The following is a 17,859-nucleotide window of genomic DNA, read 5'->3' as shown; positions in this document are numbered from 1 at the left end:
CCCACCTACAATCTGACAAGTGGAGTCACCAGTTTTAAATGTCAATAGTTATCCAAGATTGAATTTATGCCTTCCAATCCTCTGTGGGTCTTGGAGGCAGTCATGAGTCCCACTGTTCTCCTGAGAGCAGTGCAGGAGGTTGCCTTCAACATAAACCTTCTTGACAAAGTACTTGGATGACTTGTTGCAGCTTTGCTCTTTTCTGATGGTGACTGCAGCCTTCAACTCAAGGCACAGCTTCTCCAAGGCACTCATCTTGCTGTACTTTAGCCCAGTGATCTGTGGAGAATAAGTAGTGGTGATGGTGGTGGTCCACCTCTCCAATACAAGAGTTCACCATTATTAATTTTTCATCCTTTTCACCAGTAAACTCTGGAACTCCCTGCCTGCTTCTGTATTTTCTTTTCCCTATGACAAATTTTTTCATGAGGAAGGTCCCAAGACACTTCTCCAATCTTGGATAATCCTTACCACTACACACCATCAGACATAAAAATACCGTGAAGGATGCAACTCCCTTTTTAGAAGAGCCAGAGGTCACAGGAGCAAAGGTGACAGGACACTACATGCCCTTGACACTCATGTCAAGCCCCATTATCACCTGCATCACTTGGGAACACACCATCACCATCATTACCATTGTGTTGTGGCATCATATCAGTGGCATAATAATTGTAAGAACACAAGAGAAACTGCAAGAAGCCATCTGGTTTACACATGGCAATCCCTGCATGAAATGTGCTTACCTATTTTCACTATCATCCTCATGCATAAATTTGTCTAATCTTTTAAAGCTCCCTAATGACTCAGCACTAACCTAACTACCGAGTCTATTTCATTCATCTATCACTCCATCTGAAAACCAGTTCCTTCCTATTTCTTTTTAAATCTAACTTTATCAAGCTTGACATGAAGAAACAGGATAGTGATAATGGTTGCTATTTCTGATTATTATTCTTACTTTCATTAACACTCAGAATACGAAGTCTGTCTTTATTCTTATTTTGAGTCCCCAGTGGAAAGGGATAGTCTCAGTGGCACTACAAGCCAAATAACTTAAAAACACCCTTAAAATGAAAATGATGGCTACTCTTCACAACCACAGTGCTGCATCCCTCTTTTCTAAACATCTTCACTCTAACCCCTGCTTCCCTGCTCCCTCCAAGACCCAGTGACAGCCTCCCTCACCTCTGGGTTCACTTGAGGAGCTGCCATCAGCCACTTAATGACATTCATTTGCACGTTCTTGGTGACAGAGTTCTCTTGGATCTCCAAATTTTCAGGATACACCACCAAGCCTGTAAGGAGAATTGGTGAAGAGAGAGAGAGAGAGAGAGAGAGAGAGAGAGAGAGAGAGAGAGAGAGAGAGAGAGAGAGAGAGAGAGAGAGAGAGAGAGAGAGAGAGACTGTATGTTAGATGCAGACAAAATGATAAAGTAAGGTATTAAAATCTTGCGTGCAAAAAAAGATATGCACACTAATAAATACTTATATTACAAAATGTTAAAACATCCATAAACTCCTTGCACATCATACTGAGCTCACACTCCTCTCATTCCCTCAGATGCTACCAACAACTTTATTTAAACACAAATAGATAGATAAATAGATAGATAGTCACATACACACACTTATTCCCTCCAAGACACAACAATGACTTGATTTCAACAGAGATAGACAAACACACACACACACACACTTACACATCAGGCTTGGGTCTGAGTACATGTACTCAACCAGATTCCAAATGTAGTGCAGTGGTAGATGTATAGGTAGAGGTAAGGTCAGGGTGACACAAGCCTGGGGTCTGGATTGGTACCAGTGAAGTCATATGAGTTACAGCCACTGCAGTTCCCACTCCTGCTGCTAATCTGTCAGCACCTTTGTGTAAATATGTGGAGTGAGAAACAGCTGTCAAATGTCGTCTGGACTGACAGGCTGCTGCACTGAGAGGCACACAGCAATCCATCCACATCAGGTATCAAGCAAGATTCACCCCAAACTCTCCACATTCACACAGATAGACAGACACAATACACACAGAAATAAATCAATAGATACACACACATACATACTTGCTTACCAGGAGAGACAAAGTGGAGATGCCAACCAGCAGGTACAACAGACACCTGAGCAGCAAGTTGGTATCTAACACTGACCTCGCTGATGACGACATCCACAGGAATTGTTGACAAGTTGTTCTCAGGTAAATAGATCCTGGAGGAAATACACAGAAAAGATCCATTATTGCAGGGACAAACAAAGGCTGGATATTGAGGGGATACAACAGAGTTAAGGAAAGGAAGATTTTTCACTGAAGGAACAAAGAAAAGCTGAATATCTGGAAGGGCAACAGGAAAATTGATAAGAGGAAAATGTTGGAATGATACAAAAATTACATGTTTTCTGTCTGTGCATAAAACATGCACACACACTTTCTCTCTCTCTCTCTCTCTCTCTCTCTCTCTCTCTCTCTCTCTCTCTCTCTCTCTCTCTCTCTCTTGCCTCGCCTTGGGCATGCACTCACATCCCTCCCCAGTATCTCAATCAATATCTTTTGATCCTGAGAAGAAACAAGAGAACTACGTGGAATGAGAGAAAATATACACAAGAAAACAACAAAACACACAGTCACTGGACTAACCATCTCAGTGACCTTTAGAAATATTTACTGTAATTTTCAAGGGTACTTCATGATTCTGGTGATAGTTTAACATGTATTCTGCATCACCAGAAGAAAGAAACACCTATGAGAACCTGACTCATTATCATGAAAACAGTCCTTATGAAAGCTGATGGGATTTTCAAGGACATTTTTTTCATGATTCAGGAAATAGTTAATAATATTCTGCATCATCAATCAACCAATCATAAAAACCAGACTCCTCTTTTAAAACAGTTCCATTAACACCTCAGGCATTTCACAATATGGGGATAAAAGTTAAGGGTTCCCCGCACTTCCTACCACAAACCAGACTCCTCTTTGAAAACAGTTCTCATAACACCTCAGGCATTTCACAATATGGGGATAAAATTAAGGTTCCCAGTGTGTCTTACCACAAACCAGACTCTTTCTCTTTGAAAACAGTTCCCATAAGACCCAAGGCACGAGAGTTAAGGTTTCTTGTGTGTCTCACCACGAAAACTGCTCCATCCAGGAGAGAGCCACCAGCACCCACAAACTTGAGGGAGAGGAAGAAGGGGTGAGCGGCATGGAGGATCTCTGGGTATTTGAGATGGATTTCCTTGGCCATCCTGCAGAGAGAGAGAGAGAGAGAGAGAGAGAGAGAGAGAGAGAGAGAGAGAGAGAGAGAGAGAGAGAGAGAGAGAGAGAGAAGGATGAAGGAAAAGACCAGGAGGTAGAGAATGAGAGAAATGCAAGTAAATGAGGAAGAGGACAAGGAAAAGGAAGACAAGATGAGAAAGAGAAGCATTCAACCACTCCTTTTACTATCAGTGACCTTACATTGAAAACTAAACTCTAAACTTGCAGTAAACAATTGTACCAAACTGAGTGAGACAGCATGAGAGTTAGCAAGACATCACATTAATATAAGGACTGGGAGATGCACAGGGACACCAGAAATGAGACTAAGTTCAGTACTATTCCCAGCACCTGAAACACCATCCTCACTCTCAGTTTCATTCCAGAGAAGCACGTTTTTCTGAGAGCAGCACAAGATATGGTGCCAAGGGGAGATGCAAGGACTGGAGGATCCTTAGGGACAGAAGACACAAGGCTAACTTCAGAACCATTCCGATTATCTAGAAGAGGGTCCCCAGTCTCACTCTTGTTCAAGAGATGCACAATGTTTCTCCAAGAGCAGCGCAAGATCTGGTCCTCGACGTAAACTTTCCTTGCATTGTAATGAGTGTCTAAGTATCTTGTCACTACTGGGATAGCTATGTTACTGCTGAGGGATGTGCACAGTTTCCCTAGAGCTGTGGCAACATGCTCCTGTGGTCCAGTTATCTTGAAGCAGAGGAAGTGAGAAGAATTAGTGAACTAGAAAAGGACGATGAAAATGGCTGTGAGACATGGAGGGAGAGAGGAGAATAAGAAAGAGTAGTGAAAATGGCTATAAGAAATAGAGAGTGAAAAGAATTAGTGAAATGAATAGAAAACTTAAATGAAAGTGACTGTAGGAAGTAGAGGAAGAGAGAATTAGTGGAAAGAATATAAAAGCAATGAAAATGACTACAGGAAGACAAGAAAGCGATGAACGAGCTTGCTTTTTGACATTCTTTTACCACAGAAGAAAGAATGAAAAATACAGCCATTCAATTCACCTCTTCACAATACACACCTGGTACTCTGCTATGGTCTTCTTGGAGTCATTGCTGAGAGTGAAATCAACGGGGCCACAGTACACTCCGTCAGCCAGCAGCCAGCATGTCTACTGACTGCAGCAACATACTCAGCACTCCATCCTCCAACTGTGTCACATCACCATAGCATCATTAGAGGTGTGTGTGTGTGTGTGTGTGTGTGTGTGTGTGTGTGTGTGTGTGTGTGTGTGTGTGTGTGTGTGTGTGTGTGTGTGTGTGTGTGTGTGTGTGTGTGGGGCAAGGAGGGGGTGAGGGTAACTATGCATGATAGAAAGGTTTAAATTGTGTGTGTGGAGGAAAGTGTGCATTAAAGAAAGAAGAAAGAGGAATACAGGATGAATGAAGAAATGGATAATGAAGGATAAGGTAGAGGAAAAAGAATACAGCAAAGATGAAGAAAAGATATCATTGAAGGATACATGATATGATAAGAGGGAAAAAGAATACACTGCAGGAGAAAAAGGATATCACTGAAGGATATAACAGAAAAGTATAATGAAGGATAGAACAGAAGCAAAAAGAACACAGGAGGCATGAAGAAAACAATATTACTGAAGGATGCAAGAGGAAAAAACACAGTGCAGGTGAAGAAAAGAAGATACTGAAGGATATAACAGATGGGTGATAAGGACAGTCATTCTCACCACATCCTCCACACCCTCCAACTGCTTCCATCAGAACAGATCAGTGTGCAAGGACTTGACCATGGGGTACTCCTTGATGACCAGATGTGAGGGATACACCACCAGTCCTGTATGGGAGACAGATAATAAACTGCACTCCCAAATGTTTTGCTCTCTCTCTTACCTCCAATACTTTCAGTTGTTATGGTGTTTTCAGGGGTGTTTTCATGGTTCCAGTGATGGTTCAGCAAGGATTCTGTATCTTTAATAGTCTGTAGTGTGAGGTATTGGGGTTTTAAACAGTACATCAACATGCAATATATTTTATCCTAACTTCCATAAGTATGTACATCAGTATACAAGATTTTCCTTTATGTAAGAGGAACTCTGGCTAAGGCCAACAAAAAGGAGAGAGAGAGAGAGAGAGAGAGAGAGAGAGAGAGAGAGAGAGAGAGAGAGAGAGAGAGAGAGAGAGAGAGAGAGAGAGAGAGAGAGAGGAAAAATAAAAAAAATAAATGAAATGAAATAAAATAAAATGAAATAAAATAAATAAATAAATAAATAAAAATAAAAGGGTCCACTGAGGTACCAGTCTCTAGAAGACAGAGCCAAAAGAATTACCCTAAATTTAAGAAGTGTCTTGTATAAGGAAGTACAGACACAGGCAGGGAGCTCCAGAGTTTACCAGACTGACACCAATACTCGAGAGGACTCCACGTACCAGCTAGCGGAGACGACAGCAACCTTGGCTATGAGTTGCTGTCTCACGTCAGGCGCCTCAAATATGACGTTCTCAAAGGTGAGCATTGACACGGCCTCATCTGGTACATACAGCCTGACACAGGGTCTGTTGTCAGTATTTGTGTTGGGAAGATATGGGTGGTGATATTTTTATTTATTTATTTTTTCAAGTAGGAGGGACACTGGCCAAGGGCAACAACCCTCCCCCTCCCCCCATCAAAAAATAAAAAGACCCACTGAGATGCCAGTCCCATAAAAGGGTCCAAAGCAGCAGTCAAAAATTGAAGGATAAGTGTCTTGAAACCTCCTTCTTGAAGGAATTCAAGTCATAGGAAGGTGGAAAGACAGAAGCAGGCAGGGAGTTCCAGAGTTTACCAGAGAAAGGAATGAATGATTGAGAATACTGGTTAACTCTTGCATTAGAGAGGTGAACATAATAGGGGGTGAAAGAAAGAAGAAAGTCTTGTGCAGCGAGGCCGTCAGAGGAGGGGAGACATGCAGTTAGCAAGATTAGAAGAGCAGTTAGCATGAAAACAGCGGTAGATGATAGCAAGAGATGCAACATTGCAGTGATGAGAAACCGGCTGAAGACAGTCAGTTAGAGGAGAGGAGCTGATGAGACAAAAAGCTTTTGATTCCATAATGTCTAGATGAGCAGTACAAGTGGAACCCCCCCAGACATGTAAAGCATACATGGACAGATAAGGCCCCTGTACAGAGTTAGCAGTTGGGGGGGGGTGAGAAAAACTGGTGAAGATGTCTCAGAACATCTAATTTCATAAGAGCTGTTTTAGCTAGGGATGTGATGTGAAATTTCCAGTTTAGATTATAAGAAAAGGACAGACCAAGGATGTTCAGTGTAGAAAGGGGGACAGTTAAGTGTCACTGAAGATGGGATAGTTATCTGGAAGGTTGTGTCAAGTTGATAGGTGGAGGAATTGAGTTTTTGAGGCAATGAATAATACTAAGTTTGCTCTGCCCCAATCAGAAATTTTAGAGAGATCAGAAGTCAGGTCTTCTGTGGCTTCCCTGCATGAACTCTTTACTTCCTGAAGGATTGGACTTCTACAAAAGACGTAGAAAAGTGCAGGGTGGTATCATCAGTGTAGGAGTGGATAAGACAAGAAGTTTGGTTTAGGTCACTGGAGAATAATAAGAAGAGAGTGGGTGATAGGACAGAACCCTGAGGAACACCACAGTTAATAGATTTAAAGGAAGAATAGTGATCATCTACCACAGCAGCAATAGAACGGTCAGAATGGAAACTTAAGATGAAGTTACAGAGAAAAGGATAGAAGGCGCAGGAGAGTAGTTTGGAAATCAAAGCTTTGTGCCAAACTCTATCAAAAACTTTTAATATGTCCAAAGCAACAGCAAAAGTCTCACCAAAATCTTTATAAGAGGATGACTAAGACTCAGTAAGGAAAGCCAAAAGATCACCAGTAGAGTGGCCTTGATGGAACCCATACTGGTGATCAGATAGAAGGTTGTGAAGTGAAAGATGTTTAAGAATCTTCTTGTTGATGATTGATTAAAAAACTTTAGATAGGCAGGAAATTAAAACAATAGGATGGCAGTTTGAGGGATTTGAAGTCACCCTTTTTAGGAACAGGCTGAAAGTAGGCAAACTCCCAGCAAGAAGGAATGGTAGATGCTGACAGAGTTGAAAGAGTTTGATTAGGCAAGGTGCAAGCATAGAGGCACAGTTTCGGAGAACAATATGAGGCACCCCATCAGGTCCATAAGCCTTCCGAGGGTGTAGGCCAGGGAGGGCATGAAAACATTACTGTGAAGAATTTTAATAGGTAGCATGAAGTAGTCAGAGGGTGGAGGCGAGGGAGGAACAAGCCCTGAATTGTCCAAGGTAGAGTTTTTAGCAAAGGTTTGAGCAAAGAGTTCAGGTTTAGAGATAGATGTGATAGCAGTGGTACCATCCGGTTGATATAAAGGAGGAAAAGAAGGAGAAGCAAAGTTATTGGAGATGTTTTTGGCTTGGTGCCAGAAGTTACAAGGGGAGTTAGATCTTGAAAGATTTTGACACTTTCCGTTAATGAAGGAGTTTTTGGCTAGATGGAGAACAGACTTGGCATGGTTCCGGGCAAAAATATAAAGCCCATGATATTCTGGTGATGGAAGGCTTAAGTACCTTTTGTAGGCCACCTCTCTATCATGTATAGCATGAGAACAAGCTGTGTTAAACCAAGATTTGGAAGGTAAAGAGTGAGGAATGTACACCTCCATGTCAGACTCTACTACCTCTGTTATGTACTCTGCACACAGACAGGTCTCTGACATGGAAGCACTAGTCATTCCAAGGAAAATCAGCAAAATACCTCCTTGGGTCCCTGCAGCTAGCAGAGCCAAATCCTAGAGGCACTTCTGCTTATGGGGATGCTGAGGAAGGATTGGAGTGATAGGACAAGATAAAGATATGAGATTGTGACTGGATGAGCCCAACAGAGAAGAGAGGGTGACAGCATAAGCAGAAGGATTAGAGGTTATGAAAAGGTTAATAATGTTGGGCATATCTCCAAGATGGTCAGGAATACAAGTAGGGTGTTGCACCGATTGCTCTAGGTTGTGGAGGATAGCAAAGTTGAAGGCTGGTTCACCAGGATGGTCAGTGAAGGGAGAGGAAAGCCAAAGCTGGTGGTGAACATTGAAGTCTCCAAGAATGGAGATCTCTGCAAAAGGGAAGAGGGTCAGAATGTGCTCCACTTTGGAAGTTAATAAGTCAAAGAATTTTTTAAAGTCAGAGGAGTTAGGTGAGAGGTATACAGCACAGATACATTTAGTTTGAGAGTGACTGTAATCGTAGCCAGATGGTGGAAAACTCAGAAGATTCAAGAGCATGGGCAAGAGAGCAGGTTAAATTGTTGTGCACATAAATGCAACATCCAGCTTTGGATTGAAAATGAGGATAGAGAAAGTAGGAGAGAACAAAAATGGGGCTAATGTCAGTTGCCTTAGACACCTGTGTTTCAGTGAGGAAAAGAAAATTAGGTTTAGTAGAGGAGAGATGGTGTTTTTACAGACTGAAAATTGGATCCAAGACTGCAAATGTTGCAGGAGTTAATGAAGAAAAAGTTGAGCGGTGTCAAGACACTTAGGGTCGATACCAGAAGAGCAGTCTGACCTGGGGACATTTGTTGTCCCCTCCCCCGATGGTGACTCTATGAGGCTGGTGTAGGAGTCTCCATGATAATTGAGTGAAGGGTGTGTGTGTAATTAGATGCTTGTAGTTTTGTGTGAAGGAAGAGAGTTGTCTTTAGAGAGCAGGCTGTGACTGTCCCCTTTTCTTGTGAGACACAAAGGGAAACATTCATTGAGGTCACAGCTGCATTTAATGATAAGTTCACAGCACCCCATCATCCAGTGCTTTAGACCTCACTGGGAGTAATTATCATTTTGGCAGGTGCCTGCTGCCTCCTCCTTGTAACATTCTCTTCTGTTTCTTACTTGGCATACCTCTGGATAACCTCAAAGTGTCCCTCAGCAGTCTTTGCCAGCAGTTTACCCACAAATGTCTGGCCTGAGGAGGAGAGAGAAGAGGCTCAGGAAAGAAAATACAGTACAGATGCAATTCCTCTCAACTTCTGTGCTTTCTTATGGAAGGATAACAGAGAGGGTATAATTTTACTCCCTTCATCTATCTACTTATCTATACACCAGGCCACCAATCCCAGACAAAGCAACACTCACTCACACACACATCACTCACACTCTTAGGCCCACTGGTCTCTGGTGGGAAGGAACAGTGTTGTGGACCTCCCTACAACACCCTAGTGACTGTACTTACAAGACTCTGCTATGGTTATGGTCTTCACAGAAGATAGTAACACAATTCCTCTCATAAATTTTATGAGTCATGTGGATGGTCTGGCACCAGCGTGGCAGTACATACATGCCCTGGCCTCACCTTAGGCCAACTGAGTACTGACTCATTATCCAGTAATTACTGTCCCACTCCCTCCCCTCCCACCACTTAGGGATAACATGCCACACATCTGAAAAAGTCTCCAAAAATCATGCACACACAAAAAAACTGATACAGTATATGAAAAACAGCAAAACATAAGGAGTACCACAAGGTGTAATCTAAAGCCTGAGTGTAAACAAGCTATGTCTCAGACACACAGCTCAAACTTTGGCAGATTGTTGCCAAAGTGCTGGATGATTTTTCAGTGTGCACAGACCAATGTTGCTTTTTGCACACATTTCCATTCAAAAAAGTTCATTACAGTCCCTTAATTAACTTAGTAATTTCTGTCCATCTCCTCACCTTGAAAGCCTCACCATCAAACATTAAGCCAGAATTTTTGTAAACAAGCTGAATGAATGTATCATGATAATAGAAATAATATTGCTTTATTACTTCATGCATGTATGCAAAAAATAAACTTGACTAGATTATTCCTGTCTACCACACCATTAAAGTCTTGCCATCCAAGCACTGGGCCAGAGTCCTTGTCAACAAACTGAATGCCTCTTGATAACAGAATTAATATTGTTTTATTACGCTATCCCAAAAAATTTAACTTGATTTTGTCATCTCCTCACCTTCAATGCCTTGCCATCAAACTACAATCCAGAATCTTTGTCAACAAACTGAACAATAACAGAAATTATATTGTTTTATTACTCTATAAAAAAAAAGAAAAAAAAAATCATTCCTGTCTGTCTCCTCACTTCCTCACATCATGTTAACAAAGATTATATTATTTTATTACTCTTTATATGCAACATTTAAGTCAATCATGCCTGTCTGTCTCCTCACCTTGAAAGGCAGGCCATTAAAAACCAAGCCAGAGTCCTTGTCAACAAAGTGAACAGTGATGGTGGTGGGTTGTCCGGCCTGCACTATGCTGGGCTGCTGCAGGACCATTGCTGCACTCATCTGTGTCAAGCTGAGGGGAGGCCAAAAGAAGACCAACTATTACATCACTTATGCACTGAGGGGAGACCAAAAGAAGACCAACTATTAGATCACTTATGTGACTCCAATAGTAATTGTATCTTGGTAAATACTGAGATCCTTTTCTCTCCTTTTTGGTATGTCAGACTTGCATTTCCCTCAGTATCCTGTCAAGGTCTAATCCCTAGAGACACCATTAATGTACCCTGATTAAGTTGAATTTAAAGGAGATAGGAAGGAATTGGTTTTTAAATAGAGTGGAGGATGAATGGAATGGACTCAGTAATGAAGCTGATTATTTAGTGACCTTTAAAAGAAGATTACACAAATTTATGAATGAGGTTGATAGGTGGAAATAGGTAAGCATGCTTTGTACAGGGACTGCCATGTGTAGGCCTGATGGCTTCTTACAGCTTCACTTATTTTCTTATTCTTCTGTTCTTACACCAGACACTTGTGCTCCAGCTTTGGATGGTTCTTTTTGACCTCTCTTTAGGGACTGGCACTCTCATTGGGCTTTTTTAAACTTTTTGTTGCCCTTGACCAGTCCCCATCTTACATAAATAAAGACCTGCACCTACCTGAAGGTCTCCTCCAGGGTGGTGGTGAGGGCTGGAGCATAGCTGGGGTAGGTGATGGTGAAAGTGAGGTTGTAGCCTTCCCCGGGCTTGCTGACAGACAGGTTGGTGAAGATGGCAGTGCCATTCCTGTTGGGAACTGTTGTGGTGCCCATGAGGATGGCACCTGGTGGACCTCCCAAGAGACTTGCCGTGACCTGCCAGGGATCACTCTTGTGGCCCAGGTCATTGGTGGGTGCACCCTGCAAGAGAAGAGAAGAGAAGAGAAGCAAGAGAGAGAGAGAGAGAGAGAGAGAGAGAGAGAGAGAGAGAGAGAGAGAGAGAGAGAGAGAGAGAGAGAGAGAGAGAGAGAGAGAGAGAGAGAGAGAGAGAGAGAGAGAGAGAGAGAGAGAGAGAGAGAGAGAGAGAGAGAGAGAGAATAATTATTGATGTATCTTTGAGTCCTTTCATGGGAACCAAAAAGGCCTGAAAGTTTACTAAACACACACACACACACACACACACTAAAAATCCAGCCATCTACGTCACTGAGAGTTGCCCTAGTGGAAATACAGAGTATGAGAGTTCACACTGGTTCTACTCGTTGCTGTTCCATCTCCAAAGCAGTTAAATTGTTATAATGAGCGGTGAAGAGGGGTCTACTTCGGTCCCCACTATGTTGTTTATGCCAATGGGGACCGTCTCGAAGGCTAGACGGAGAGACCTCGGGATTTGGGGAAGAGGACTGAAGGGTCGGGAAAGCAATGATGAGAAGGAGAATTATCACACTGGAAACTGAAATGAAGGAAATGAAGGATAGATTTGACAAGATGGAGAAGATGGTTGAACTTTGATCACCGAGAAGGGGGTGTGGAGAGGTGCATATGACGATCTACATAAAAAACAAACGTTATATGAAAAGAAAGCAATGGAATATGAAGGCAAAGTGGAAGAGTTAAATGTAAAACAGGAAAATTGGAAGAAAGAACAAGAGAAAGAAAAGATAGATTTTAGGAAAATTGTGGAGGAACAAACAAAGGCAAACAACAAAAAGCTAACAGAAAAAGTTGTTCAAGTTATAAAACAAAGAAAACTTGGTGAGAGAAACTGAGGATAAGAAAAAAACTGTCGTGGTATTCAGTCTGAAGGAAGAGTATACACCTCAGTGGACTGAAAGAGAAAAGAAGGAAAAGACATGTGTGGAAAAATTAGTGGGGACATTACAAGAAGAAAAAGAGCTAACTGGAGAGATCAAAGAAATTAAAAGAGGAGAAACCGGACATCATGGGAATTGTTGAAATTAAATTTGCAAGTGAAGGGATATATCAAATATTGGTGAAGGAAAATACAACCTCTGGATGAGAAATAGAAAAAAATAAACAGGGAGGAGGTGTGATGCTTCTAATTAGGAAGGATTTATTAGTGGAATCTGTCACATATGGGGTGGAGGAGGCAGAAGTATTGAAAATAAACTTAAGACAGAATATTGTAAGATACTGTAACATTGTGGTGACTTATGTTCCCCCCTATTCCAACTCTTGGAGAGAGGACGAATATAACAAAATGCTTGAGGACACAAGGACACGTTTGGCAGAGTTATTTGAGGAAAATGACGATATACTCCTGATGGGGGACTTTAACTGTAAAGAGATATCTTGGGAGAATTGGACCACAGAAGGCAGTGAGCCATCATGGCGGGAACAAGCTACTAGACCTGGCTACTGAAAATTTCCAGACACAATGGGTTACAGATGACACAAGATTTAGATAAAATGAAGCACCTTCAAGGCTCAATCTAATTTCCACCAAGAAACAAGAAATAGTAGAAGACCTTAAATACATAAACCCAATAGGAAAAAGTGATCATGTGCTGATTCAGTTCACAGCTATGGATAATAACCTCAGTATAAGAAAAGAGGACCACAGAAGAGAATGGCTAAACTACAGCAAGACTAACTTTGGACAACTTAGGAAGTATTTCAGTGAAGTGAATTGGAACATGGTTATTCAAAAGGAGGACATAAAGGAAAAGTGGACAGCTTTCCTGGACATTTATAATGAGGGAGTAGAGAAATGGGTACAACAGATGTGCAACAGCTAGATTGGAGAGAGAAAAAGCATGGAACAAGTGGAAGAAAAACAGGAGACTGGACCTGTGGAACAATTATATAAGGAAGAGGAACGAATTTCTTAAAACTCGCAGAGATGAGCAGAAAAATTTTGAAAAGAATGTTGTGGAGAAATGTAAAGACCAACCAAAATTATTTTATAAATTCATTAATGGAAAATTAAAGAGTAAAGATGAAATAAGCACAGTAGAGGCTGGAGAAGAGACAGTGGATAACCCAGAAGAGGTAGCTGAAGTGTTTAACAGATACTTCCACTCTGTGTCTAGTAAGGAAAATGATTTCAGAGATGAGAGGACAGCATTAGAAAAAGAGACCGACCTAAAGGAGATTAAAACATCAGTAGATGAAGTAAAGAATATGTTGGAAGACCTGGATGTAAAGAAAGCAATGGGTCCTGATGGTGTCTCCAGTTGGATTTTAAAAGAGCATAGCTCACAATTAGTCTCAGCATTGCACAATATAATTAGCACCATCCTGGTAAAAGGTAGAGTACCCATAGATTGGAAATGGGCAGATATTACCCCAATCCACAAGACTGGAAGTAAAGAAGATCCATTAAATTATAGACCTGTATCACTCACAAGTGTGGTGGCAAAGATTTGTGAAAAGATTATCAAGAACAGATGGGTGAAATACCTAGAAGACAACAAGGTGATAACAGAGAAACAGTTTGGTTTCAGAAAAGGAAGATCTTGTGTTACAAATTTGATAAGTTTCTACTCAAGAGTATTAGATATAGTGCCAGAGAGAGAGATGGATGGGCCAACTGCATATACTTAGATCTGAGAAAAGCATTCAATAAAGTTCCACACAGAAGACTAATATGGAAATTGGAAAAAACTGGAGGACTCAGTGGATCACTGTTAAAGTGGATGACTGACTTTTTGACAAACAGAGAAATGAGGACAGTAATTAAAGGCAGCAGGTCAAACTGGAGAACAGTAACGAGTGGCTATTTTGTTCACAGTTTATGTAAACGATGTGACAGAAGGTGTAGAAAGTTACATGAACATTTTCACTCATGATGCTAAGATTATGAGGAAAGTAACAAATGAAGAGGATTGCAATGCTTTAAATCAGGACTTAATTAAGATTAATGAAGGGTTAATGAGGTGGAACATGGAGTTTAATGCTAAAAAATGTAGTGTGATGAGGTTTGGAAAAAGTGTGAAAAGACCAGTTGGCAACTATTACTTAGGGAATGAGGAAATCTCTATAAGATCAGAAGAAAAAGACCTAGGAGTAATTATTACTGATAATTTATCATTTTGGAAGCACATAAACAAAAATTATAGGAGAAACATATAAACTGTTGAAAAACATCAAGATAGCATTCTCCTATATTGATGAAGATATGATAAAAAACTGATAACAACGATGATACATCCGAGATTGGAGTACACAGCATCAGTGTGGTCGAAGTCTGAAAAAGGATACAAGAAAGTTAGAAAGAATCCAGAGCTGCAACTAAAATCCTTGCAAGCTTAAGAGAGTATAGTTATGAGGAAAGGCTGAAGAGGTTGGGCCTGACTACACTAGAAAAAAAGAGGGAAAGAGGTGATTTGATAGCTATATATATAGAATACTGGAAAGAATGGAAAAGTCGGACAGAGAAGACCTCTTGATACCAGATACTAGAGACACAAGAGGACATGGAAGGAGACTGAATAGGAGTGTTTGCAGAAGAGACATCAAGAAACATAGCTTCCCACACAGAAGTATAACAGTGTGGAATGAACTTAAGGATGAGACTGTATGTGCAAAGACAATTCATAAATTTAAAGAAAATCTAGATAAAAGTCGATATGGAAACGGGACGGCACAAGCCTAGTGTGGATCTTGTCCTGTATTTCACAACTAGGTAAATACAACTAGGTAAACACACACACACACACACACACACACACACACACACACACACACAAGGACTGAATGAATACAGAGATGGGATAAGGAATGTAGCCCAGCCCCTGTTTATCACAAGTAGAAAAACAAAGGTGAGAGAGGCAAGAAATGTACATAAACTGATGGATGAATAAAGGAGGAGACAGAACCAGAGGTGTGTAGCTTAGTCCCTGTATACTACAACTACACACACACCTCTGTATCCAGCACAGTAAAGGACAGCTGCATTTCAAACACTGTGTACTGCACCACACTGCTGGACACACCACTCAGCACCAATGCACTGGATGGCTTGGTATACTCAGTCACTGCCAGGCTTTCCTTGATCTTCTCTGCCGCCTCCTTCTCCTGCTGCTTGTAGAACAGCTTGGCATCCAGAATGACAACACTGCCTTCCTCGTCTGTGGCCTTTGGAGGGGCTTCCTTGGGTGGTGGCTCGATGGGGTCACTCACCTGAGGAAGAGAGGTGGGTATTGGAGGAACACACTACCTCTGTTAATGGTTCAGCTGATGACAAAGTGCAGGAGGACATGATTCAAGGCAGTAAAGGGGCAGAGAACAGTGTTATTTTACCAAAAGGAGTTATAGGAGTGAGAGATGACTTAAGGCAGTAAAGAGACAGAGTAGTGTTTGCCTTAAGAGGAAGCATTGGAGGAAGAGACAACATAAGATCACAAAGGAACAAAGAGCAGAGGTTCACTTTACCAAGAGAGAGAGGCACAGTTGCTGCATGATCCATCCTGGAATCTATTGACGGCCTTCTCCAGACTCTGCACCAGCTTCTTGTAGGGAATCACTCACACTCTTAGCTCCGTTGGCTCCTAGTGTAATGGGACAGTCTTGTGGACCACCCTGCTACATCCCAAGAGCTTAGGCACACCACAGCTGTCCACATACTTCCACAGCAAAGCCTCACAGCATAAACTGGTTTGATCCTGCCCTTTCATAGTGAAATCATTCCCTATCACAAGTGTCATAAAAATTACCTTGAAAACTCAGATAAATTCCATTAGATCTCCAATTAGTTGAAACTCCCAAACATTTGAGAATAAGTCTTGCATGTTGAGCTCCTACTAGTAAGGGAGACCAGGCAGCCCAGACAGCCACACCAAACACAGCCACACCCAACATAGCCACAAACAACATGGTCACACATAACACAGACCAACACTGCCACGCACAACACACAGATCCAACAAAGCCAGACTCAACACAGCCACACTGAACACAGCTGCACCCACCACAGTCAGACTCAACACAGACCAGACCCAACATGCATCCTCACTGTGCCCACCTCCAGCCTTCCCTGCTGTCTCTTGGAGAGCTCCTGCATAACACTGATGACCCTGATGTTGTCTGGGGATACCTCAAACAGGCTGGCCAGATTCAACACCACGTTCTGCTCATAAAACTCATCTTCCTTCACCATGAGGCCACTGGTGAGGGTGATCATGGGCGTGGTCTTGATGTCAAGGATGTGGCCTTCGCACAGCACCACATGGACCAGCTTAGCACTGCGCTGGAAGAAGTTGGTCCCCATTGCCTGCAGGGGAGGGTCTGGGTGAGCTGGAGAGATGGCGACAGAGACAGGCATGGCATAATAGTGTTTCCCTTGCCTAAAACTATCAGGGAGAGCTATGACAAAACTGACAGGGAGAGACATGACAAGACTGACAGGGAGGCCTGACAAAACTGACATGGAGAGACATGACAAGACTGAGAGGGAGGCATGACAAAACTGACAGGGAGGCACAACAAAACTGACATGGGGACATGACAAAATTGAGAAAGGCATAACAAAACTGACAGTGAGAGGCATGACAAAACTAAACAGATAGGGAGGCATGACAAAACTGACAGGGAGAGGCAAGGCTGAGTGGTTGTTCTGTTACCAGCAGGAAGAGACAAGGCAGAGCAGTTGGTCCTTTGCCCCAAACTGACAGGGCAAAGTACAGAGCTCCAGTGCCTCAAACAACACAAAACAACACACAGCCATTCCTTATATTCCCTACACAACACAACACACAGTCATTCCTTACATTCCAAACACAATGCAACACAACACACAACCATCCCTTACATTCCAAACACAACACGACACAACACAACACAGCACACAGCCATCCCTTACATTGTCCAACATGGGAAGGAAAGCCTGAGGATGGGTGGGGTTCTCAGGCAACAGCTTGTAGCCAGCTGCAGAGGTGTTGAGGTTGGCTGGGGGAACAAAGACACCATCCACATAGGTGTCATAACGCTGAGGCTTTGGGAAGATGAGCAGGACAACGGCCTCAGAGGATGGACTGTGTGGCAGGTGCAGACGCAGCACCTGAAGATGTGATGTGAGTGGAGGGTCAGTGTGGTGAGGTTAGGTTAGAGATGCAGCTCCTGAAATAATAATTGATTGGGTTAGGTTAGATTAGGTTGGCTTAGTGTTGGGTGAGATTGTGCTAGGTTGTGAGGTTAGGCTGGGTTAAATGATGTTAGGTTATGCGTCAAAAAGATTGGTGTAAGTTGCCTGCTGTTTATCTCCAATTACTATTATTATTATACCACTGAAAATTACTACAACTACTATTACCATAGCTACAATCACTGTCTACTATTACTACTACCACCATTACAACCACTGCAACACCATTACAAGCACCACAGCAGTA

At 42.1% G+C, this 17,859-nt stretch overlaps 2 protein-coding genes across 29 annotated transcripts in view; both read right to left on the bottom strand.

Moving 5' to 3' along the window:
• Positions 1 to 248: 248 nt before the first annotated feature.
• On the bottom strand, positions 249 to 15,996 carry LOC135110163 (uncharacterized). 14 transcript variants are annotated; one of them, XR_010273118.1, is made up of 12 exons: positions 15,905 to 15,996; positions 15,395 to 15,652; positions 11,190 to 11,428; positions 10,471 to 10,600; positions 8,830 to 9,225; positions 5,674 to 5,787; positions 4,974 to 5,080; positions 4,308 to 4,437; positions 2,084 to 2,217; positions 1,704 to 1,881; positions 1,189 to 1,298; positions 249 to 279 (listed from the first exon to the last, which is right to left on the bottom strand). XR_010273118.1 is itself a non-coding variant. In XM_064022138.1 (7 exons), the coding sequence occupies exons 1-6, from the start codon at positions 15,929 to 15,931 to the stop codon at positions 5,004 to 5,006; spliced, it is 795 nt and encodes a 264-aa protein (XP_063878208.1). In that variant the 5' UTR covers positions 15,932 to 15,996; the 3' UTR covers positions 3,276 to 4,437; positions 4,974 to 5,003. The 14 variants fall into 14 exon arrangements, 1 of the variants encoding a protein (XP_063878208.1); XR_010273117.1 differs by having other exon boundaries at positions 5,674 to 9,225; XR_010273119.1 differs by lacking the exon at positions 4,308 to 4,437 and adding an exon at positions 3,138 to 3,255 and having other exon boundaries at positions 2,160 to 2,217; positions 5,674 to 9,225.
• Positions 15,997 to 16,134: 138 nt separating this feature from the next.
• The window catches only part of LOC135110164 (uncharacterized), a 38,812-nt gene continuing 37,087 nt past the window's right edge, over positions 16,135 to 17,859 (bottom strand). For 14 of the 15 annotated variants that reach the window (XM_064022143.1, XM_064022146.1, XM_064022142.1 and 11 more), the window contains 2 exons: positions 17,331 to 17,528; positions 16,140 to 16,742 (listed from right to left, as the gene is read on the bottom strand). In XM_064022143.1, coding sequence (XP_063878213.1) covers positions 16,452 to 16,742; positions 17,331 to 17,528 — 489 coding nt within the window. In that variant the 3' untranslated portion in view covers positions 16,140 to 16,451. Of the gene's footprint in view, positions 16,743 to 17,330; positions 17,529 to 17,859 lie in introns of all 15 variants that reach the window. The other variant, XM_064022152.1, reaches the window with a different exon arrangement.

Source organism: Scylla paramamosain, chromosome 20 (assembly GCF_035594125.1).
Source record: "Scylla paramamosain isolate STU-SP2022 chromosome 20, ASM3559412v1, whole genome shotgun sequence".
In the NCBI taxonomy this organism is placed as follows: Eukaryota; Metazoa; Arthropoda; class Malacostraca; order Decapoda; family Portunidae; genus Scylla; species Scylla paramamosain.
The sequence above is the reverse complement of the archived record's forward strand: the minus strand, read 5'-3'. Positions and strand labels throughout refer to the sequence as shown.

Bases quoted from the DNA above. Each gene is read 5' to 3' on its own strand.
- LOC135110163 (XM_064022138.1), bottom strand. From the start codon at position 15,931: ATGCAGCAACTGTGCCTCTCTCTCTTG. The intron at 15,653-15,904 runs GTAAAGTGAACC...TCTCTTCCTCAG, and splicing joins AACTGTGCCTCTCTCTCTTG to GTGAGTGACCCCATCGAGCC. The intron at 10,601-11,189 runs GTAGGTGCAGGT...GCCTCCCCTCAG, and splicing joins ACCCTGGAGGAGACCTTCAG to CTTGACACAGATGAGTGCAG.